This window comes from Phalangium opilio, unplaced genomic scaffold (genome assembly GCF_054372755.1).
Source record: "Phalangium opilio isolate 3A_F unplaced genomic scaffold, DU_Popi_V2 ptg000042l_1, whole genome shotgun sequence".
Classification (NCBI taxonomy): domain Eukaryota; kingdom Metazoa; phylum Arthropoda; class Arachnida; order Opiliones; family Phalangiidae; genus Phalangium; species Phalangium opilio.
In genome coordinates, this window is record NW_028324166.1 from 2,237,375 (window position 1) to 2,258,736 (window position 21,362).

Below are 21,362 nucleotides of genomic sequence, written 5' to 3' on the forward strand. Positions count from 1 at the left end.
CGTCGCGCCGGCGTGATGAAATTAACTTGGGAAAGAAACTTTTATCACGTGATTGATGTGATCTTTAACTAATCTTCACCCAAATCCCCCCGAGAGCTTAGAGGGCGTATTACAGATATATATTCATTGTTGTATAGATTGAAGGAAGAAAGTTTAAGTGACCATAATTTAATACCAGGTTGGGGTGAAACGTAGTGTAGGCTGCAGGCAAATAAACTGATTCTCTATCGAATCCTTTCAGACATCGTTTCTTGAGGTATATAATCAGCTTATGATATTAGTTAGCCACGCTGTTTTACCAGTTAAACACTGCCAAAGCCTTACAAACAGAGAGACGATCAGATTAAGCCATCACATCTCATCTTTACTGACTGAAATAAATCCACGTCTCACTTTGCTTAATTATATAACACGCTAATTAGAGATTGCTCAAAATAATTAGCATTTGTATTATGTAAGTCTTGATAAGTATTAATGTAGATTTTGATAAATACCGCAGTTGTTTTGTAAATATTTTGTCCTAGTAAATATTCTATTGATGTTATAAGGATGATTTATAACACCAGCTGTATTTGTATCAATTCGTCAATATCCATAAAAACTAAAAAATTGTTAAAGTAATATAAGATGCCGGAAACAAAGGGATTCCCCGATATCAATCAAAATTCTCAGATAAGTGAATAACAGTGTTGTTAGACTTCATTGTTATTATAGCGTAGGGGTAAAGTTACTTCAAAAATGATTGGATGTTTTCGTAGCTTTGTACTCAACTTTAAAATTTTCGTGAATTTCAAACATTTAAAACATTACAAACTGTTATTGTTCTATCCTCTTTATGCAAACACATCTAGAATTTACCTTTACTTCGACCAGGGATAGATTTAATGTTAGAAGTAGGAATGGAGAACATAGTAATTTGGGCGCGCGTCAAAGTCCCGGACCCCCTTCCACGGGACGGAGGGGGGGGGGGGGTGGTATGAAAGAAGAGGCGGGTCATAGCGACAGAGGTAGAAAGGAATAACGTATTTTACACCGTCCTTGTCAGCAACGTCATCAAAACGTAATTTAAGTGAGCCAATAAGATAATTTAAACTTTTCGTTACGTCTTGGAGGGAGGAGCTCTATACTGAGTCGAACTGAAGCAAATACTAACCGTTCTCCATTTCTACTTCTAAAATGAAATCTATCCCTGCTTCGACTGCTACACAGTTATTCCCACGCAGTGAGTAATATCAAAAATAAATAATATTTATTTTTGGTAACGTCGTTGTATCTCTTTCTCTGTCTCCTCTACCTGCCTTAACAATTATCATTACTAATTGCTGGTACAACGTCGCCATTGCTGAGATCGCATTTTTACTAAGCCACTCTTTCTGTAGTTCGAAATAGTAGTGGATGTGTCCAAATGCTGTGCTGAGTTATTAGATTTATGCCACTCTGTACAAAACAAATATATGTCGTGTTTTGTTGTAAACAAGAAAGGACTCTCTAGATTCGTGTTGCATTCAAATACTGGAACGCGACCCATAAGCATTGTTCTTTTTATTTCAAACAAATTTCATTAACTTAACAAAAGGATGAATTCTCATTTATTCTTTGCCTCGTTTCTATTTGCTCTACTTAAAATATCCCGATCGCATTTTATCGAATGCGAGGGTTTCGTTAATGTTCAAGATTTTCACGATTTTGCTAAGGATAATGTGGAGCCAAGGGCCCTGCATTATTACGACGGGGTTGGGCTTTTGGGCAAAACGTACCAAGATAATATTGATGCCTTCAGTAGGTAAGAATATTTAAATATCTGGACTTCGGTAATTAAATTTCGTTCAATTATCTATTATATTTTCAAGCATTTTACCACAAAGAGAGTTTAAATTAATATAATTTGATAGATGTACAATTTTAATCGGAATAATTTGATTATTAGACCTTTTTAATCAGAAAAATTTGATTTTTAGACCTTTTTAATCAGAAAAATTTGACCATTAGACCTTTTAAATCAGAACAATTTGATCATCAGCCCCTTTTAATCAGAACAGTTTGATAATCAGACCTTTTAATCAGAACAATTTGATCATTAGACCCTTTTTAATCAGAACAATTTGATCATTAGACCTTTTTTAGATCAGAACAATTTTACCATCAGACCTTTTTGATCAGAACAATTTTACCATCAGACCTTTTTAATCAGAATTATTCTATTCTACCAAGGTTTTAGTTTTTAGCATCACAGCAACCCCACGAAGCTTTGCGATGCAATTCATCGTTGTTGGTAATTTTTTAGGTTACGAATTCGACCCCGTTATATGAGAGACGTTTCTAACCGCAGTTTAGAAACGACCATCTTGGGCCATAAAGTTAAGTTTCCCATTGGAATATCCCCACACGCTGCTCAATGCGGAGCTCATCCTGATGGAGAAATAGGGACGGCTAAAGGTATCCACTTACATTTTATTGTTATTCATTTTCAAGCCTAACCATAAATTGGTAGCGGCTAGAGATTCGGGAATTATAATGATCTTGAGCAGCTACTCCACCATTTCGATGGAAAGAGTGGAAGCCGCTGTACCCAATGGACTACGATGGTTTCAAATGCACATATTTCCCAGTCGAAATTTAACCCGTGATTTGGTGAAACGAGCCGAAAGAGCGGGTTACAAAGCCCTGGTTTTGACCATCGATTTCGCCGAAGAAGGAATTAGATATTTTTGGGATCGAGAAGCTTACAGCTTTCCTGATGGATACAGGTACACCAGAAAAGTCACGTTGTCCTTATAGTTAACAAAAGTTATCGTATGTATATTACAATTCTGAAATAGTTATGGTAATTTTGACTTGTACGTCAATCGTCTGCATTCGAGCATCGTTCTTAAAGAAGCCAGTGACCCTGACCCCAACGCAACATGGCGTGATTTATTGTGGCTAAAGTCAGTCACCAACCTTCCCGTGGTGGTCAAGGGCGTTTTAACTGGTAAGACATAAAATAATTTCCACCCTTACAACTTTTGTAAAATGTTTCCTTCATAAGCTGAAGATGCCAGATTGGCAGTGCAATATGGGGCATCGGCAATTCTAGTATCTAATCATGGTGGAAGGCAGTTGGACGGTGTACCTGCGACTGTAAGTGGGAAAGACCATTTTAACACTAACTATACTTCGTAATGGTAGAGACTTATTGGGAGCTAGTTCGAGAACGACGCGAGAATTGACTACACTCGGTTTCGCGGTCCATCTTAGTGTTTAGTCTGTACTAAGCCTTTGACAGCGCCTCACCAGGCGTTGCTTCACGAGAATCTATGACCCACGTCACTTTATAACAAGTTCTCAGTAACTTATGGCCAACGTATCTTATAAATTAATGGTGATATATTACCATCATCTTAGATTGAGGCACTTCCGGAGATAGTGGAAGCAGTTGGAAACGAAGTAGAAATCTACATAGACGGTGGGTTTCGAACCGGAGCTGACGCTTTCAAAGCATTGTCATTGGGAGCTAGAGCCGTGTTCTACGGAAGACCTAACGTTTGGGGACTATCATATAAAGTAAGTACACAATTTGGTCTTTAACCGTTAACTACCAGTTTAGACTAAACGGTAAATGTCATACAGGGCGCTAATGGAGCCAAATGCGTCATGGACATTTTTAAAAGAGAGTTGGATATTACCATGGCACTTGCTGGTAAGTTATATCAAGATTTCTGTTTGTTAACTTGCAATTTCGATGTAGTAAATGATGTTTTTATGTCAGGTTACAAGAATGCTGGTGACATATCGAAGAGAGCAGTTGTTAAAGAGGAATACTACAGACAGCAACGATGGCTATAGCACTTGGTTTTAATTAAAGATACTATAAATATATCAACTTATTTATAAAGTCTTTTAAACCGTAATACCGTTATCATTATAATTATAAGCAATTACTTGGACTAATAAGGTTATTGTGTGGTTTTGTGTAATATTAAAAAAATTGAAAAACCAATTTTCATTTGTAAATTCTTATTAATGACATAAGCAGTTAAAAATTATCAATTAAGCATTTTCCAACATTCCTAGCGCAGTACGAAGGGTACAAACCCAATTCGTTAAATAAGAGAGCAAAGGTTTTCTAATAAATGCAAGGTTATCTTCAATATGTACTGCCTACATGGATATGTATAAATACTGATCCGTTATGGATTCGCAACTAGGCCAAAAAGCCGGCCACCAAATATGTGATACACCCGCGGATGTGAGACGGTTATAAATCGAGGCGAAAGTACCAAGGTCACGTGGGGGAAAGGAAACTATATCTCTCCGGAGAATCCTGAGTGGTGGGTTTGAAATTTCGCCCATGCGCAGAGAGAAAAATTCGAATTTCCTTCTCAATAGCAAGGTGGGGGTTGATAGTCATAGTTTTTCTCTGCTAAATGCCTTGTGTAACGTTAGAGATGGGAATCCAAAATACGTTCGTATTTATACATATCCATGCTGCCTGGGTGGTAAATGTGTATGCTTGTAAAACGGTTTACAACATCAGATCATACACAAGAAATAGCTCAACTAGTGATCTAGTTTAACGGCGATTAAAAAGCTAAAAGGTTGCGTAAGAAAGGTTAAAGCAAGGCTTAAGGACGGAAAGTTTAACAATGAGTACATTATTATGGACCGTAGTACTTCTAGCTGTACTTAAAACCTCTCAATCGCAATCGCAATCACAATTTATCGAATGCGAAGGTTTAGTTAACGTTCAAGATTTTCACGATTACGCTAAGAATAATGTGGAACCCAAGGCCATGCGTTATTACGATGGAGTTGGGCTTTTGGGCAAAACATACCAAGATAATATTGATGCATTCAGTAGGTAAGAAAATGAAGACGTTTCGAATAGACAAGGTTTTGCAAATTATTCAGAATTATTCTGATCTACTATAGTTAAGTTTAACACCACAGCAAGCCACGAAGCCTTGAGCTGCAATTCATCTCTGTTTATTAACGTTTTACATCTGTTTTAGGTTACGTATTCGACCACGTTATATGAGAGACGTATCTAACCGCAATTTAGAAACCACAATCTTGGGACATAAAGTTAAGTTTCCTATTGGAATATCCCCACACGCTGCTCAAGCTGGAGCTCATCCTGATGGAGAAATAGGCACGGCTAAAGGTACTCAATTATGCATACATTTTTATATTTCAGCTTTGATATACTAATCATAATTTGGTAGCGGCTAGAGACTCGGGGATTGTTATGATCTTGAGCAGCTACTCTACCATATCGTTGGAAAACGTAGCAGCGGCTGTGCCCAATGGATTACGATGGTTTCAAGTGTATATATATTCAAATAGAAATTTGACTCGCGATTTGGTGCAACGAGCGGAAAAAGCGGATTACAAAGCTCTGGTTTTGAACATCGATTCTCCCGTTGAGAGCATACGATATTTTTGGGATCGAGATGCTTTCACCGTTCCAAGTGGATACAGGTAGGCGAGACATAAGTTTTTTCACGACTTAATCGATGTGTTCCGATGTACTTGACGAAAGAGTATGAACGATGTTAAATGTCTCAACAGGAATTGATTTAATTTTAGAAGTAGGAATGGAGAACGGGGTTAGCATTTACTTCAGTCCGCCTCATAGAGCACCCAGTATAGAGCCTCTCCCTCCAACACGCAACGAAAAGTTTAAATTATCTTATTGTCTCACTTAAACTACGTTTTGATGACGTTGCAAACGGGGACGGTGAAAAGTACGTAATTCCTTTTACCTCTGTCGCTATTACCCTCCCGCCACTTCTTTCATACTCCCCCGTCCCGTGGAAGGGGGTCCGGGCCTTTGACGGGCGTCCAGATCACTAGTTCTGTTCTCTATTCCTACTTCTATAATTAAATCTATCCCTGGTCTCAGTAAGGAAAGTAGTGTTGGTGAAGTGCGCCTGAACACTATCAGTACTTAAAAGCTGGTTGAACGAACAACTCTTTACATTAACATTCATTCGAAATAGTTTATGTTTATGTAGATGGAGTTTTGTGTCGGGTTGTTACGTGCCCAATTCCAATTATAAAAATTAAAATAGATGTGTCACCGGATTAATTAAATGTTATTTTAACTTTCTAGACAAGTATTTGTACAGTAAATTAACCTAATTTCAATTTCAATTAACACAGCTATGCTAATTTTGAGGTGTACGTTAATGACCTTCATTCCCGTACCTCTGTTGAGGAAGACCGTGTCCATGACATTACCGCAACGTGGCAAGACTTAGCTTGGCTCACGTCAATCACTAATCTTCCCGTTGTTGTCAAAGGCGTTTTAACGGGTAAGACATGAAATAAGTTATCATATCAGAATGTGAAATTTAATATCTGTATAGCCGAAGACGCCAGATTGGCAGTGCAGTATGGAGCAGCTGCTATACTTGTATCCAATCATGGAGGAAGGCAGTTGGATGGTGTGCCTGCTACTGTAAGTGGACTAATGATTGCAATAAGACCTTGGAGTAAAGTGACGTAAATGAAACATTGTAATGAGACTCATGATGACAGTTCTGCAACACAGTCATAGTGAAGGGCACTGAAGGTCCATATGTTATAAAATTACACTGGACCGAATTTAGTTTTATTAACAGTAGCGGAATGCACTCCATTTTTTTATGTGAAATTGACCAATTATCTTAGATTGAGGCTCTTCCGGAGATAGTGGAAGCAGTTGGAAACGAAGTAGAAGTCTACATAGACGGCGGGTTTCGAACCGGAGGTGACGCTTTCAAAGCATTGTCATTGGGAGCTAGAGCCGTGTTTTACGGAAGACCTAACGTTTGGGGACTGTCCTATAAAGTAAGTAGGCAATTTAACATCGATGTTAATGAATCCTGTGTGAAGTTGGACTCGGGATTAAATATATTACAGGGTGCCAAGGGTTCCAAATGCGTCATGGACATTTTCAAAAGGGAGTTGGATAGAACCATGGCACTTGCCGGTAAGTTATAATGATTAATTTCAAGAGAACTTTTGTTAATTGGAAATTTGGATAATGTAGATTATATTTTGTTACTACAGGTTACAAGAATGCGGTTGATATATCGATGAGATCGGTCGTGAAAGAGGAGTACTATAGACAACCGTTGCCATATCGTTTAGAATAATTACTTTAAGGTGATTTAAAATTAGAAAATTTGATTTAAAGAAATATCAGCTTGTTTTATAAAAAGGGTTCGTTTGACCTATATTAAAAATCCTTAATAATTCTGGAAATGGTGTAAGCGTTTCGATTATATTCATGTTTAGAATAACAAATGTTTCATCGATTCATATGACCATTATTAAAGGGACTGTAAAGCATTCATCGGCTGATGGTAAAAATATTATTTGAAATACGTCACAGGCACCACGATATAATGGGCACCTAGTAATGGTGTTTCACGACATTGCAACGCCAATTCCGTGAATTGCTAGTTTTCGAAATAAAACTAACTAAGCCACTTGACAGACCCTTTAAATTAAATATAATGCTCTTTTGTAGAACAGTCAAAAGCATTGTATTGATCCAAAGGGTGTTGCCCAAACATTGCATTGTCGTTAAGAAAATAGAAAACGTTTTTCTTATACAATAGCCTATACGTCAAAACCCCAAACAGAAATTCAGTTCGTGATAAAACAAACTTCAGTGTTGGTCTTCAACATGATCATCCCAGGTACCAGGATCGAACAAAGTCGCTCTATATCGCGCAATATTAAACGGCTGAAAATTACCTACTTGATTTACTGTACAGCGGCCATGTTTTATTTCGGCTATACGTTACTCGCCACCTTAACTTCCATGTCGAAGAGTCCAGTTAGCAATCCGTTACTAACCGTTATTCAACTGTCTCTCGGTGACGCAGTTGGTTTTTGCATTGCCCTAAACCTGGTGTACAACCGTAATAAAACTGAGAAAACATCTGTTAAAATTTTGACAAGTATTTGGTCACTAAATCCGAAGATATACTTGGCTATTAAACGTAAATTTAAAATCGCGTGTGGTCTACTTCTTGTCTATTTCTTACTAATGACTGCTCTAGTGGTCACGTCGCATTTAAAATACAACAACAACTTCATGCGAAGGAAGTTGGTCCTGATGTCTTTTCAAAGTAACATTTCATCGTGGAGTCATGAACGCAAACGTATCTCATTATCATTGTTGGGTTTCAGCTACACGTTGTTCTACTTACTATCGGAATTTCTGAACGAACTAATTTTCACCACGTTATTTTACACTCTAGCACAGCTGGCGCTACTTAACGGCACGCGCATACGCGAACTAGCTGGGAAAAATTGGCGGGAAATTTCTCCCGCCTTGCCGAAGTTAAAGGAGAGCATTCACGATTTACGAGGTTTAGTTGACGAGTTGAATGAATTGTGTTCGTACATTTACCCGTTATGCTTCATCGGTAGTGTATTTTACACATGCCAAGGTTTAACTAAAGCAATAAGCGCCTATGGTGAACCGGGCGAAGAATTCGTAATCTCATCCCTTAGACTGCTGATAAATGCTCAAATATTCACATTGCGCATTGCGTTTATGTGGATTCTATCGAAGTTACCAGAAAACGTAGAGAAATATTACGTGAATCTACATCTACTAATGGATAAGGTACCCAGAAAGCAAAAGTGCGAAGTCGCATCGTTATATCAGATAATAGAGAAACCGTTCATTGCCGCCAATGTTGGACCATTTTTCGCAATTACCAAGAACTCTATCATGTCCTACATAGGACTGATTTTAACTTACACCATTGTGTTTTTTCAGTATAATCCACGCGCTTACAATAAGATTGGAAATTAAATTACTGGCTAGTATTGTTAGATTCTCACCTTTGACGATGTGCTCATCTTTTGTAGTAAGTACTTCCTAATTTGAAGATTTAACATTATAAAACACATTATTATGCTTCATTGTATTATTCAATTATGTTTAATAAAATGTATGAATTGTGAAATGTTTGTTGAGCATTCTTTAAACTTAACATATTAAAAGTGTTCACTATAAGGCTTACCACAGACTACAGTGATTTCGTTATCGAATGGACAAATACTTATATAACATTAAACGTATGGATCGTGCATTACAAACGCAATAAACTAAATTATACGCAAGTTGGTGCTGCACCAGACCAAGTTCCATCAGGATTGCAAAGCAAAGATGGTAGGCCTTGGAGCTTTCTTCCTTCTTGACAGACGAACTTACAAACATCTTTACTTTTGGCGCTGCTACATATGCCCGATGTCATACCATTGGGTGGTGGATTTATATCCGAACACATTTTCTCGCCATCTATTACAAAACATCGGAAACTCATTAAAGGATATTGACAAGTATAAGAGACAACTCTTACTTTGAGTTGTCTGTTGTTGATTTACTGTTTGTTGATCGCAAACAGGCATGGTTCCACTCCATTGTCCATTTTCCATGCACTTAAGACTAACGGTTGCTGACGAAACGAGGAAAATCGTCTATAAATTACCTTAATGCCAATTTTTATTTGTAATCGCAATAATACTTACCAACATTGGATTGCGTGGTACATTGCGCTACGCAAATACCACCAACTTTGGACCCAGAACATTCCCCAGTAAGTTGTCCATTTATCGGTGGTACAAGAGCAGGACATAAGCTTCCTATTTCGAAGAAAATATACCATTATACCTTGACGACCGTCGAAGAGCTAACATTAATTTATATTATTTCAATCATAAGCTTATAAGATATGCTCCATAAGTATGATACTTGCTATGCTTACTAATGCTAGAGACTTACAGCTCGAGCAAGTTCGAGAACGACGGAAGCGAGAATTGACTACACTCGGTTAATTTTACAGTCCATCTTCATATTTAGTCTGCATTACTAAACCTTTGACAGCTCGCCTCACCAGGCGTCGCTTTACCCTGACTCTCTGACGTTTCACCTACGTCACTTCATGACAAGCTCTCAGTAACCATATCTTATGAACTAGTGTTACAATCTATATCTATATAAGTCAAAATCTTGGCTAACTGACTGATAATACGTTTCAACAGATTTCACTAATATTATTAACGGACTTTATGGCTTATGGATGGCCGCCATATTTTAAAATGGCGGCCCGAAAAAGAACGAAAAATGTGTATTTATAAACTTAATTCCTACTTTCGCACAATCCGAACTGATTGGCCCAAATGGCTTGGCTATTCTGTTGGACGCATTGAATTTTGGACACGCCCAAATTCCTGTAGCCTTCGTCACACTCCAACGAACATTCGTCTCCTACTCGGGGTTCCTGACAAGCACCCACGAGTCTTCCAAACATCGGATTTGGTAGAGGTGGACATGGAACTATATTTTTAAATTTGAAAAAACAATAACTCAGATATTTTAAAGTAAACCATCTATTACCAATATTTAAGAAAATAAGTTTACAGACTTTTATCATCAGAATGTACAATAGCCACAACTAGAAAATCACAATGAAAAATACTTTGTAAGTTAAGGGACTGAAAACTGCAAAGAATTTATCGTCTATGTTGTCACTAAACGCTAAATAGAATAGGCTTTGGGTCCACCCCTTTTTCCAATATCTAGATGATTATGTTTTTTACTTTTTCGCGCAATTTAGCGATGCGCAAAAGTTTACGTTTAAAATGGTAGATTCGCTGCCCCCTCTTATCACGTTAAATTAGAAGTTAATCGTAAAGCTAATTAAAATGAAAGGGGTAGTCTAGAATATATACGATATATTCTATAAATGTGACACTTTGAAATGCTATAATTTTACTGTGAACCAGTACGAGCAATTATATACTAAAATTTAAAAAAAAAAAATACTTACGAACAGATAAAACAACTGTCACCGCAATTTTCGACATATTTCAGCTTCGATTACCTCGTTTACCACCGCTCTGTATAATAACACTAAAAAGATTAAATAAAATGAGGTTATTTATAGCGAAGAGTCAAATTTATATATAGCGTGACATTAACGTCAAGGCTAATATGTTGACAATAACAGCGCGGAGTGACTACTCGCTTGGATGGAATTATTGGTAGAGCTGTTTAAGCAAGGAAATTACGATAAAATAACATGATAAGCATAAGTAAAGTAACAGAGGTAAGTATGAAACAGATTAGTGGTATTCTCATGATCAAGGGCCTTGGACTTAAAATTGTTTTAAATTTCATATAAGCTATACAATTTCTGAAAAAAACATACAGAGAAAATAACGCAAAGGGACGAGACTGCCATTAGGGTATTCTACTAAAATCACCGCTAGAGGCGTGTAGTAAGCTAGGGCTCCACCTAGCGTTGCTTCTTGACACCAATGGCTGCCTTGCGCCTGTGTGTTGGTTTCTCTCTTTGTAATTTCAAAAGGTCTTTTTAACACTGCGTATGCTTACTCCTCACCTTTCCCATTTTCTAAAGCACACAGTGCAACGTTTGACTCTGTGGTGACGTCATAACTGAGTCGTCATCTTATGAAAACTATAGATGGGTATCTGTTTTGTCATACTTCTATGTTACTTATATATAGTTACAAAAATAAAATAAAAACTTTCCATAAAAAAAAAGATATTCGAGTAATATTTTAACGATGTTATTTTAGATTATGAGGGAAATTATACCGCAACACGCGAACATGTTTTTGCAATTTTTTGTTTGCCGAAGTATAATCTGCTTTCACTGAGACTACAAATAAAGGATGAACTGCGTAGCACCGAGTGAAAACTATTATTTAAAAAGTTTTTTGAATTTTTACAGCTAATGCGTGAGAATTATACAGTTTTTTTAAGCTCATACAATCGCCGGTAATATTTGACTGAATGAACTCTGTTTCCTTTCCAACAATAGGAATTTCGAAGTAAAAAGGGGACAGATACATCGCAGTCCTTGTGCTTTTATGATGTAAAAAGACCACAGCGCAGGCGTCAAAAAGCCAGATGAAAGACAGAGTTTAACCTTCATCATGTCTAATGCCTTTCCATTTTAGTTGAATACTTCGAAATGGTCTATGGAGAGCTTTCGTTTGGGGGGATGAACTAAGATTCGTGAGATATTTAACACGGCCCTGCTGGTGGGTTCAATGCAGAAGGAAAGCTAAAAACCTACCATTATGGCTGCCAGAACAGTGGAGAACAAATCGACAAATCGGCAGCCTCTACCTTACTCCTACAACCCTCCCTCCACGGCACTGAAAGCCCCCTGGATACCACACTCCCACTTCACAACTCCCCAGCTGCACCTACCAACTTTCTATACCTATCCATTTTGAAAACGTCAAGTGGCCCTACTTCAAACAGATGTATTTTTGAAGGACATCCTTTCCAAAATAAAGTATGTAAATAAACCAAGTAAAAAAACCAATACCAAGTTTCCAAACTAGAATTGTTCCAAAGGGTGTTGCCCACACTTTGCATTGTTGTTAAGAAAATTCAAAATTATCAAACCCCCAAACAAACTCAGTTCGTGATAAAACAAACCTAATTTTTGGCTGTCGCGAAACCACAGAAGTCTTCAAAATGATCATCCCAGGTACCAGATCAGAACAGCCTTGCTTTATATCGTTGAGGAGATGCATTTACGCATTATGTTTCATAGGTAGTGTTTTTTACACATGCCAAGGCTTAACTAAAGTAATACGCGCCTATGGTGAACCACACGAAGACTTCGTAATCAGATCTCTTAGGCTGTTGACAACGTTGTGTGTTGCGTTTAAGTGTATTTTATTTATGGAAGTTGTCAGAAAACGTGGAGAAGTATTATGTCATGACACATTTTTTAATTGATAAGGTACCCAGGAAGAAAAAGTGCGAAGTCACTTCGTTATATCAGATAAAAATGAATCAGTTTATTGCTGCGAATGTCGGACCATTTTTCGCCATTACCAAAAACTCTATCATGTCCTACATGGGACTCGCTTTTTCTTACACCATTGTGTTCTTTCAGGATAGTCCACGCGTTTACAACAAGATTGGAAATTACACTACTGTCTAGTATTGTTAGGGTCTATTGTTTAAAATTATACTAAGGTTGTCGTTACGAATAAGAATTGAATGGTTATATTCAAAAATGTTTAATAAAATTTATAAATTGTAAAAATTAACTACTGAGTATCAATGAAATGTTTGTTGAGCATTCTTTAAACTTAAAACATTACTATGAAGTGTTCATAATGGCCTACCACAGACTACAGTGATTTCGTTATCGAACCAAATAATGGCAGTGGACAAACATTTATAACATACATAATACATGAACTGTCAAACATATAGATCGTGCATTACAAACTATTGAAGTAATTATACACAAATCGGTGTTGGACCAGACCAAGTTCCATCATTATTGCAAAGCAAAGATGGGAAGCCTTGGAGCCTGGTTCTTTGATGACAGGCGAAGTTACAAACATTATTACTTCTGGCGTTGGTACACACGCCCCATGTCATACTATTGGTGGGTGGAGTTATGTTAGGACACACTCTCGTGCCATCTGTTGAACAATGTCAAAAGTTCATAAACGAATATGGAAATATGTTAGAGACGAGCCTTACATTGAGTTTGTTGTTGAGTTCCAGCTTGTTGACTTCCGGCTTGTTGATAGCAAAAAGGAATGGTTCCACTCCATTCTCCATTGGCCATGCACTGAAGGGTTACGGTTGCTGAGGAACAGAGATAGCCCGTTAATAAATGATGCCCTTTTGTATATCCAATTTTAATAAGACTTACCAATGTTGGTTTGTTTGGAGCATTTTGCTACGCAAATACCATTAACTTTAGACCCAGTACATTCCCCCGAAAGCTGGACTCCATTTATTTCTGGTACAAGTGCGGGACATAAGCTTCCTATATCGAAGAAAAGATATTGTTAAACATTGACGACCGTCCTTTAGCTAACATTAATTTCACTTTATTACTATCAACATAAGTTTATAAGTTATGTTCCCTAAGTATGACACTTATTGTAACTCGTAATGCTAGAGTCTTATAGCTTGAGCTAGTTCGAGAACGACAAGCGAGAATTGAAGTCCTACACTCGGTTAATTTTGCAGGACTTCCATCTAGTCCTATTTAGTCTATATTACTAAGCCTTTGACAGCGCCTCACTAGACGTCGCTTTACGAAAATGCATGACCTTCGCCACCTCATGACAAGCTCCAGTTTGTAACCAGTGACAAACTTATGGAACATATCTTGTTAACTTATGCTATCAGGAATACATCGATTTTTTTCAACTTGGAATCATAAACGGCTCATTTTCTTTGAACCTTTCTGCTTGAATTAAAGAGGAGCTTGAATTAAAGAGGTGCTCATATAAAATCTGGCACCCCTGACGTCATGGCATATTGTATTTGAACTTATAAACCACGTGATATTGACGTAACTAGTGACCTGCGGGTGCCTTAACAAAGTCTTAAGCCCTTCCCATTATCTTCAATCAGATATTAGTTTGGGTTCAATGGTTTATTAAAGATTCGAAGTAGAAGAACTATATATGTATTCCTAACAATCTATAGGCTATATTATACAAAAACAAAGTTTACAGTACTTCAAAGTCCTTAAAAATTGCATTTATACCCAATCCTTGGCGAAACAGAGACACTTCAAACCCAAAAAGGGCCAGAAATTAGAAATTAATATATGTACTGAAATTTGAAATTAAGTTTAATCGATTTGAAAAATTTGGTTTGCGTAGTTATAATTCGAAGTTTTACAACAAAGACGGGTGTAAATACGACGTTTCGGAACAAACAGCTAAATCATGAACGATTATGAATCAAGTTCATAAGATTCTATACGATTTCATACATGAAAATCTGAGCTCCGTTTTTTTTCGAAACGCCGTATTTATACCCATTTTTTTGGTTAAAAAAATTTCGATGAAATGCAGTGCGTGCTTGCACGTGAGCAGCATGGTTTAAAAATATTTTTTTTTAAATTTAGGCCTATTCAAATTGGTCAACGTGACTTTTGAGTTTCGACTTACCGCCATATTTTAAAATGGTGGCCCAAAAATGAAATAAGAATGTTCCGACGAACTGACCGGCAAAGACGGGTGCCTTTGCCACTAGATAATTATAAACTTAATTCCTACTTTCACATAATCCGAATTGATTGGCCCAAACGCCTCCGTTGGATCCTTGAACGCATTTAATCGTGGACACGCCTAACCTTCTGTAGCCTCTGTCACACTCCAAAGTGCAATCGTCTCCGACTCGGGGTTCCTGACAAGCACCCACAAGTCTTCCATACATTGGATTTGGCAGAGTTGGACATTTAACCACTATGTTAAATTTGAAACAACGATAAGTCAGATCAAACCTTCTATGATCAAATATTTTGTAAATTTAGTTTACAGACCTGGTGATCTATGTTCAGAATGTACAATGGCCACAACTAGAAAATCACAATAAAAAAAATATTTTTTACTATGAGCAATAGCACAAGTTTATACGATATATTCTATAACCGCTACACTTTGAAATTTGAAATGCTGTATAGTCTTACTGCGAGTTAGTGAGGACCAATAAGTACTAAAATTTAAAACTTGTACTTACGCACAGATAAAACCACGGACACCGTAACTTTCGACATATTTCAGTTTTTTATTACCTCTTTCACCGCTCTTTATAACAAGACTAAAATGATAAAGTAAAATGAGCCTAGTTTTAGCGAGGATTAAAATTTAAATATAGCGTGACTTTAACGTCAAGGATAATGCGTTCCTTCTAAATGAGCAACTACTCGTTTATATGGAATTATTGGTAGAGCTGTTTAAACAAGGAAATTACGATGAAATAACATGATACGCATAGGTAAAGTAACAGAGGTAAGTATGAAACGAATTTTTGGTATTCTCATGGTCGAAGGCACTTGCTTTTTACCTCTCCAAGTGACTATGACGTCAAGGAGGGGTATTACACCGGACGTTTCTGAATGTGTGTTTGTCTGTCTGCATAAGACAAAACAACACCAAGAAACACCGCTCGAGGCGGTGCAAATTGGCTTACCTACCTCCGCGTGTAGTAAACTAGGGCCCCATATGGCGTTGCATCTTGGGGCAAGGGAGAATACCCCAATGGAGGCCTTGCCCCTGTTGGTTTCTCTATATGCAATTTCCGAAATGGTCTATTTAACACTGCTTATTGTTACTCTTTTCATCTTTCCAATTTTCTAAAGCACACAGTGCACCGTTTGAATGGGTGTTGACGTCATAACTGTGTTGGATTCTTATGAAACAGATAGTTAGGTATCCGTTTAACCAAGAAGCGATGTCTATTTTACTAGGGAGAAGGTATAAATTCGCCTCATTTCCAGCTCTTCATCTCCAGTCCAAACGTATAGTAGGTCCGGAGTTAATCCCCGCCGCCTCTAAATTACAACCAGCCAGCATCTCATTGGTTCTTGAAAAACTCACGTCAGCGCGACGACGCGAATGACGAAAATTACAGTCATATTTTCCGACTGAGGAGAGGCACGAAACAGCCCGTCCTCCTTTTACATCCCCCCTTGTATTTTGAAAGGGGGACTGCAGGGACTATGGCGCGCGAATACTTATGCATCTTATATCTTCTCCCTAGTAAACTAGATATCACTTCTTGGTTTAACTATGGAACCCTCTATGATCTAAAATGGGATATTGTCATACTTTTATGTTACTTATAGTTATATAAAAGAATAAAAAACTTTCCATAAAAAAGATGTGACTGGACTCGACTAGTACTTTAATGACATTATTATATATTTCAACGGAAATTATATCGCAACACGCGAACATATTTTTGTGTTTGCTTTCACTGTGTCCACTGATAAAGAGTGAACTTCCTAGCACCGAGTATAAGGCTATTGTTTAAAAAGGTTTTTGAATTTTTACAGCTAGGCCTAATGCGTGTGATAAATATACTTTTTTTTAAGCTTATGTAGTAACAATGGGATTATCGACAAAGAGGGTAGGCCAAAAGGTTGATACATCGCAGTCCTTGCACGCTTTCATGGTGCCAAAAGACCACTGCGCAGGCGCCAAAAACTAGATGAAAGACTGAGTTTAACCTTCATGCCCTTCCTTTTTAGTTAAGTATTTCGAAATGGTCTATAGAGAGCTCTCGTTTGGGGTATAAGCTAAGTGTCGTGAGATTATTTACACGGTCATATTAGTGGGTTCAATGCAAAAGCTGAAACCTACCAATATGGTTGCCAGAACCGTTGTAGGACTTTGAAGGGGGTGACGTACGACACAGTCAACGGAAATCATTCTCTAATGAAGCTGTTGTTTCATGATTATGGCTAGAAATAGAATTAAACTAGGCTTAACCGTGAGTACAGTGCACCAGGAGTAACAAAGTGAGGCTTTAATACGGCGATGCTAGCGCCGCCAAGCGATTGATATAGACAAATCGAAAACGACAATTACCACCAAGTGCACGCCGAGAATCCAATAGCGTTTCATATATCGTCTGCTAATGCATACCTTACTCGATCATGCCCTAAGAAAGCCTCTAACGAGGTGGCGCCATCTTGATGCACTGCCCGACGAAACTGAAAATTTTCAAACTAAACCCGCGAATTTTTTACGTAATCGTTGGCAAGTGTGAACAGTCTAATTAAGCATGCAAAGCGACTTCAATTCATGAACAGAAGATTTTAGTCTGAATGGGCCTTTACTACCCTTTAGTACCAAAATTTTGCAAAATATAAATTTTATTTAAAAGATGTAAAGTTGTAATACATTGATTTGTTTGTGTTCTGTGAGTATACATATTATTGACTTGTGGGGGGGGGGAAAGAACAATGTCAGTTGTTGGTTATCAGTAGCAGGATGGTGTAGCGCCTGACCACGACCCATCGGGGTTGCAGACCAGAGATGGTATTCCTTGAAGTCTGAATCCAGTTGAGCAAGTGAATTTGCATATTTCTCCTTGTCTGGCGCTGGCGCATTTTCCGGAAACCATTCCGTTTATTGGAGCGTTAATGTCCGGACACATGCCGTCTGAAGTTGGAAACCAATTTTACATTTTCCAAAACACTTTTGTCAGATTTTTAATCCATGTGCATATTTATTTGATGTGCAATTTTCCCAATATGGTGCTTTTATGGTGCAAACTTTATTGAGAAGTTGTGCATAGAACTAGCAAAAATATTGCCTTGAAAACCATTTTGTGCAATCCCTAACATAAATATTGTGTTCAAAGATCCATAAATGTGCAGAATACTTGAATTCGAAAATTTCTAAACCATTGTGCAGTATTATTTCCCATGTTCCCTTACTCATGTTCGATCCAGGTCGTCTGTTACTATTCATGTTTATCTGGTTCATCTGTCTGATACACATTGGCATTGAAGTACTCCATTGTCCACTCTCCATGCAAGTCAAACTTTGAGCTCCTTGGAGTCTATATCCGGTAGAGCAAGTCACCATGCAAACGCCGTTGACTTGCGCCTGGCTACATTGTCCACTTAGCTGACCGTTCAAAGGAGCTTGAAGCATTGAGCATGTCAATCCTGTAGTTTGGCCAAACATCAGAACATTTACCATCGTCTTCAAGTTCAAAACTAGATTTTCTATACTGATGACGTGAACTTACGTTCGCAACGTCCTAGTTGGTTTTCCCATCGACCATTACTTCCGTCAGAGATACATCTAACCCTGGTGACACCGGTGACTCTGAACCCGGGGTCGCATTCCATATAACATTCGTCCCCAACACGTGGTTCCAAACATTCCCCCACTAATCTACCTCCAGCGGGAGACATCAAATTTGGACAGCGAGGTATGGCTAAAGAAAATAAACAAGTTTTTACTTCTAAATTATTTGGCTTCCTCCAAAAGTTAGGCTTCTGATTTTTGTCCAATTTAATCTGATTTCTATCAAATTTAATCTGATTTCTATCAAATTTAATCTGATTTCTATCAAATTTAATCTGATTTGCATCCAATTTATTCTGATTTCTATCCAATTTAATCTGATTGGTATCAAATTTAATGTGATTTGTATCAAATATAATCTGAATCACATACAATTTAATCTGATTTCTATTCAATTTAAACTAATTTCTATTCAGTTTAATCTGATTTGACCCCTCAAATATCAAGTAAGTTAACCATGCGTTAATCACTTACTATTTTGCATAGCAACTGCGAGTGTACCACCTGTGTAAAGAAATCATCTTAATAAATTTATTTGCAATTTAAAACTAATTAATACTGCTTACCGAAAATTAACCCAACAAAACTCAATTTTAAACCGATCATTTTTTCCTTCTAAAACGGAGTGACGAAGAATCAAGCAAATATATTTCGAGTTATTGAAAAGTTTGTGAATTATATTGGACCACTCTCGTATTTATACAATTTTAAAGCTTGCGTGACGACATTGTGAAAGAACGGTGTATATTTCCGGGAAAATTCCTATACGAATCGAATGTGCCAAATATTAGACCCGCGAGGTAAACATTATGCAAATTTTGTCATTTTTAAAGGGATAGTATCATTTCTTTTTGACTTCCTTAACCCAATCAGAACTCGTCCATGAGGGCGGAGCTAAATCTAGCCTTTGCTAAGCTTAGAAGGCCCGTCAACTCCATCTCTTGATTATGGGAGCATCTAGTGGCATTTTTTAAAAATAAACTACTGGTCGAGACTTGCTATAATACTTGAAAATGTCCCAATTAAGTAACTAAATACTTGAAAATGTCAAAATTAACCACCTAAACACATGAAAAATGCCAAAATTAATCAGCAAATAAATTAGATAAATTGTTGCATCGCAATATTCGAAAACTCATCGTGGCTGATGAGCCTTTTAGTGGGAAAGATGTAGCATGTGACCTGGATTTTCCATCATAGACCGTCTCACGTGTCTCAGTAACGGTGACGTCATAAAAGTGTAACTCTTATTCAAAATATCGCCAAAGATTATTTAAACTGTGTTTAGATATTTCTCAAAACATGTTTGCATGTTTACATCGAATGTTTTCTGTGTTCTTTTATTAGAATCAAAATCTAACGATAAATTTACATGCTACTTTCCCTTTACTAACGTGTATTTTTTTCTTATAAAAGCTGAACACACTAACAAAGAATTCCCAATAACAAAAAACATATTTTTATAAAGAAAGGCTAGGATGTAACATACGCCTGTTCAACAGCCCTTTATTAACACTACTGTTTTCCTATGATATTTAACATTATGTATCCCTACGCCTTAGCTTGAACGATGTTATTACGTGCCTTTGATCTTCATTAAAGACTTGGTAAAAAATATTTACTAAGGTGTTCAATTAAAAATAGATTATTCGGAACAAAATACCTGCAGAGTTCAATGATATCTCGAAAAACATGTTTTTATAGATAATGCAAGCTGTCTATAGATGAAATAATGAGTTTTTCCGACACATTAATATTACTTAATACCATTAATTTAAGCAAATTATAGCTTATTTTAATTAAAATTAGATTAGAGTTCATTGATATCTCGAAAAACATGTTTTCATAGATAATGCACTCTGTCTATAGAAGCAATAATATGAGTTTTCCCCACACATTAATATTATTTAATACCATTAATTTAAGCAAATTAGAGCTAATTTTAATTAAAATTAGTTTATTTTCCCGGTCATATTCAGATACATTTTTACAGACAGAAATAATAGATGCTTTTACGTTTCGCACGCGATTAAAGAGTTGCGTGTAACACGATAAAATTTCTATGATGTTTTTTCCGTTTTCGAAATGGATCGCGTTTTAAAAGTGTTTGTGCCGAAACGTCAATGGAAAATAGGCAACGTTTTTGATACGCATTCAATTTTTAAAGCATACGAAAAGGGCACGACGAAACTGACAAATAAAATCGGCTCACGGTCAAATCATCAGCTTTGATTACGGACTTTGGTGGTTCATTTGCTTATCTTCGTTGTATGAAGCAATGTGTGCAAAATTTCGTAAACAAAATTGTTGTTATTTTTAGAGGAAGAGTAATACTAAGAGGTCCAGGGGAGGGGCGAAGTATCGTATAAAACGGAACACGCAACAAAGACGATACATAGGGCTTCAACCTTACCAGTCCATCAAAGTCATTGTTTGAAGCTGTATTTTTCGAATTGGTCCATACCGCATAAATTCTGATGTCTATGCTCTAGAGTTCAAAGTTATGTAACTGACTTGTGACGTTACATTATGGTATCTTTATATCCCAGAGGGGATAGGATAACTTGGTGACAAAAATTACAGGTCTTCTTGAAAATTACAAAGATAGTGTTTTAGCAAAAAACAGGTATTTTTTTATAAAGCAATTCATTCTTTGTACCAAAGTTTAATCGAAACCATTTTTCCAAAATGTAAATTGTATTTGAAAGATAAAAACCTATATAGATTTATTTGTTTAT

The 21,362-nt window shown here is 37.0% G+C and overlaps 5 protein-coding genes and 1 long non-coding RNA gene across 6 annotated transcripts; 2 read left to right on the forward strand and 4 right to left on the reverse strand.

Annotated features, from left to right (window-relative positions):
• The first annotated feature begins 1,577 nt into the window (after positions 1-1,577).
• LOC149678256 (uncharacterized) lies at positions 1,578-3,871 on the forward strand. The gene is made up of 8 exons (XM_089837022.1): positions 1,578-1,783; positions 2,285-2,436; positions 2,492-2,747; positions 2,820-2,971; positions 3,029-3,120; positions 3,385-3,543; positions 3,610-3,679; positions 3,749-3,871. Exons 1-8 carry the CDS (start codon positions 1,578-1,580, stop codon positions 3,823-3,825), a joined length of 1,164 nt encoding a protein of 387 aa, XP_089693148.1. The 3' UTR covers positions 3,826-3,871.
• Positions 3,872-4,625: 754 nt separating this feature from the next.
• On the forward strand, positions 4,626-7,252 carry LOC149678257 (2-Hydroxyacid oxidase 2-like). The gene is made up of 8 exons (XM_089837023.1): positions 4,626-4,840; positions 4,992-5,143; positions 5,205-5,460; positions 6,145-6,296; positions 6,351-6,442; positions 6,655-6,813; positions 6,886-6,955; positions 7,036-7,252. Exons 1-8 carry the CDS (start codon positions 4,626-4,628, stop codon positions 7,119-7,121), a joined length of 1,182 nt encoding a protein of 393 aa, XP_089693149.1. The 3' UTR covers positions 7,122-7,252.
• Positions 7,253-8,933: 1,681 nt separating this feature from the next.
• LOC149678258 (E-selectin-like) lies at positions 8,934-11,223 on the reverse strand. Its single transcript, XM_089837108.1, has 7 exons — positions 11,202-11,223; positions 10,821-10,903; positions 10,416-10,445; positions 10,142-10,327; positions 9,520-9,633; positions 9,351-9,446; positions 8,934-9,289 (listed from the first exon to the last, which is right to left on the reverse strand). Exons 2-7 carry the CDS (start codon positions 10,855-10,857, stop codon positions 9,102-9,104), a joined length of 651 nt encoding a protein of 216 aa, XP_089693234.1. The 5' UTR covers positions 10,858-10,903; positions 11,202-11,223; the 3' UTR covers positions 8,934-9,101.
• Positions 11,224-12,526: 1,303 nt separating this feature from the next.
• LOC149678259 (sushi repeat-containing protein SRPX2-like) lies at positions 12,527-14,729 on the reverse strand. Its single transcript, XM_089837110.1, has 3 exons — positions 13,710-14,729; positions 13,535-13,642; positions 12,527-13,473 (listed from the first exon to the last, which is right to left on the reverse strand). The coding sequence occupies exons 2-3, from the start codon at positions 13,620-13,622 to the stop codon at positions 13,286-13,288; spliced, it is 276 nt and encodes a 91-aa protein (XP_089693236.1). The 5' UTR covers positions 13,623-13,642; positions 13,710-14,729; the 3' UTR covers positions 12,527-13,285.
• A 287-nt stretch (positions 14,730-15,016) lies between these two features.
• Positions 15,017-17,498, reverse strand: LOC149678260 (uncharacterized). The gene is made up of 4 exons (XR_016366258.1): positions 17,164-17,498; positions 15,539-15,619; positions 15,342-15,377; positions 15,017-15,264 (listed from the first exon to the last, which is right to left on the reverse strand). It is a non-coding gene; the product is annotated as an uncharacterized LOC149678260 (long non-coding RNA).
• Positions 17,499-17,785: 287 nt separating this feature from the next.
• Positions 17,786-19,230, reverse strand: LOC149678261 (E-selectin-like). The gene is made up of 5 exons (XM_089837024.1): positions 19,191-19,230; positions 19,099-19,128; positions 18,563-18,754; positions 18,246-18,479; positions 17,786-17,967 (listed from the first exon to the last, which is right to left on the reverse strand). Exons 1-5 carry the CDS (start codon positions 19,228-19,230, stop codon positions 17,786-17,788), a joined length of 678 nt encoding a protein of 225 aa, XP_089693150.1.
• Positions 19,231-21,362: the final 2,132 nt, after the last annotated feature.

What these genes read in the sequence shown, in the direction of transcription:
- LOC149678256 (XM_089837022.1), top strand. Translation starts at nt 1,578, where the DNA reads ATGAATTCTCATTTATTCTTTGCCTCGTTTCTATTTGCTCTACTTAAA. An exon ending in AGAAATAGGGACGGCTAAAG is followed by an intron (nt 2,437 to 2,491) that starts GTATCCACTTAC and finishes ATAAATTGGTAG; the next exon opens with CGGCTAGAGATTCGGGAATT. An exon ending in GGTCAAGGGCGTTTTAACTG is followed by an intron (nt 2,972 to 3,028) that starts GTAAGACATAAA and finishes TTCCTTCATAAG; the next exon opens with CTGAAGATGCCAGATTGGCA.
- LOC149678257 (XM_089837023.1), top strand. Translation starts at nt 4,626, where the DNA reads ATGAGTACATTATTATGGACCGTAGTACTTCTAGCTGTACTTAAAACC. An exon ending in ACCGTTCCAAGTGGATACAG is followed by an intron (nt 5,461 to 6,144) that starts GTAGGCGAGACA and finishes CAATTAACACAG; the next exon opens with CTATGCTAATTTTGAGGTGT. An exon ending in TTTGGGGACTGTCCTATAAA is followed by an intron (nt 6,814 to 6,885) that starts GTAAGTAGGCAA and finishes AATATATTACAG; the next exon opens with GGTGCCAAGGGTTCCAAATG.
- LOC149678258 (XM_089837108.1), bottom strand. Translation starts at nt 10,857, where the DNA reads ATGTCGAAAATTGCGGTGACAGTTGTTTTATCTGTTC. An exon ending in TGTACATTCTGATGATAAAA is followed by an intron (nt 10,328 to 10,415) that starts GTCTGTAAACTT and finishes TTAAAAATATAG; the next exon opens with TTCCATGTCCACCTCTACCA. An exon ending in TACCACGCAATCCAATGTTG is followed by an intron (nt 9,447 to 9,519) that starts GTAAGTATTATT and finishes TCGTTTCGTCAG; the next exon opens with CAACCGTTAGTCTTAAGTGC.
- LOC149678259 (XM_089837110.1), bottom strand. Translation starts at nt 13,622, where the DNA reads ATGGCCAATGGAGAATGGAGTGGAACCATTCCTTTTTGCTATCAACAA. An exon ending in AACTCAACAACAAACTCAAT is followed by an intron (nt 13,474 to 13,534) that starts GTAAGGCTCGTC and finishes ATTGTTCAACAG; the next exon opens with ATGGCACGAGAGTGTGTCCT.
- LOC149678261 (XM_089837024.1), bottom strand. Translation starts at nt 19,230, where the DNA reads ATGATCGGTTTAAAATTGAGTTTTGTTGGGTTAATTTTCG. An exon ending in TTTTGTTGGGTTAATTTTCG is followed by an intron (nt 19,129 to 19,190) that starts GTAAGCAGTATT and finishes TTCTTTACACAG; the next exon opens with GTGGTACACTCGCAGTTGCT. An exon ending in ACGACCTGGATCGAACATGA is followed by an intron (nt 17,968 to 18,245) that starts GTAAGGGAACAT and finishes TTCCAACTTCAG; the next exon opens with ACGGCATGTGTCCGGACATT.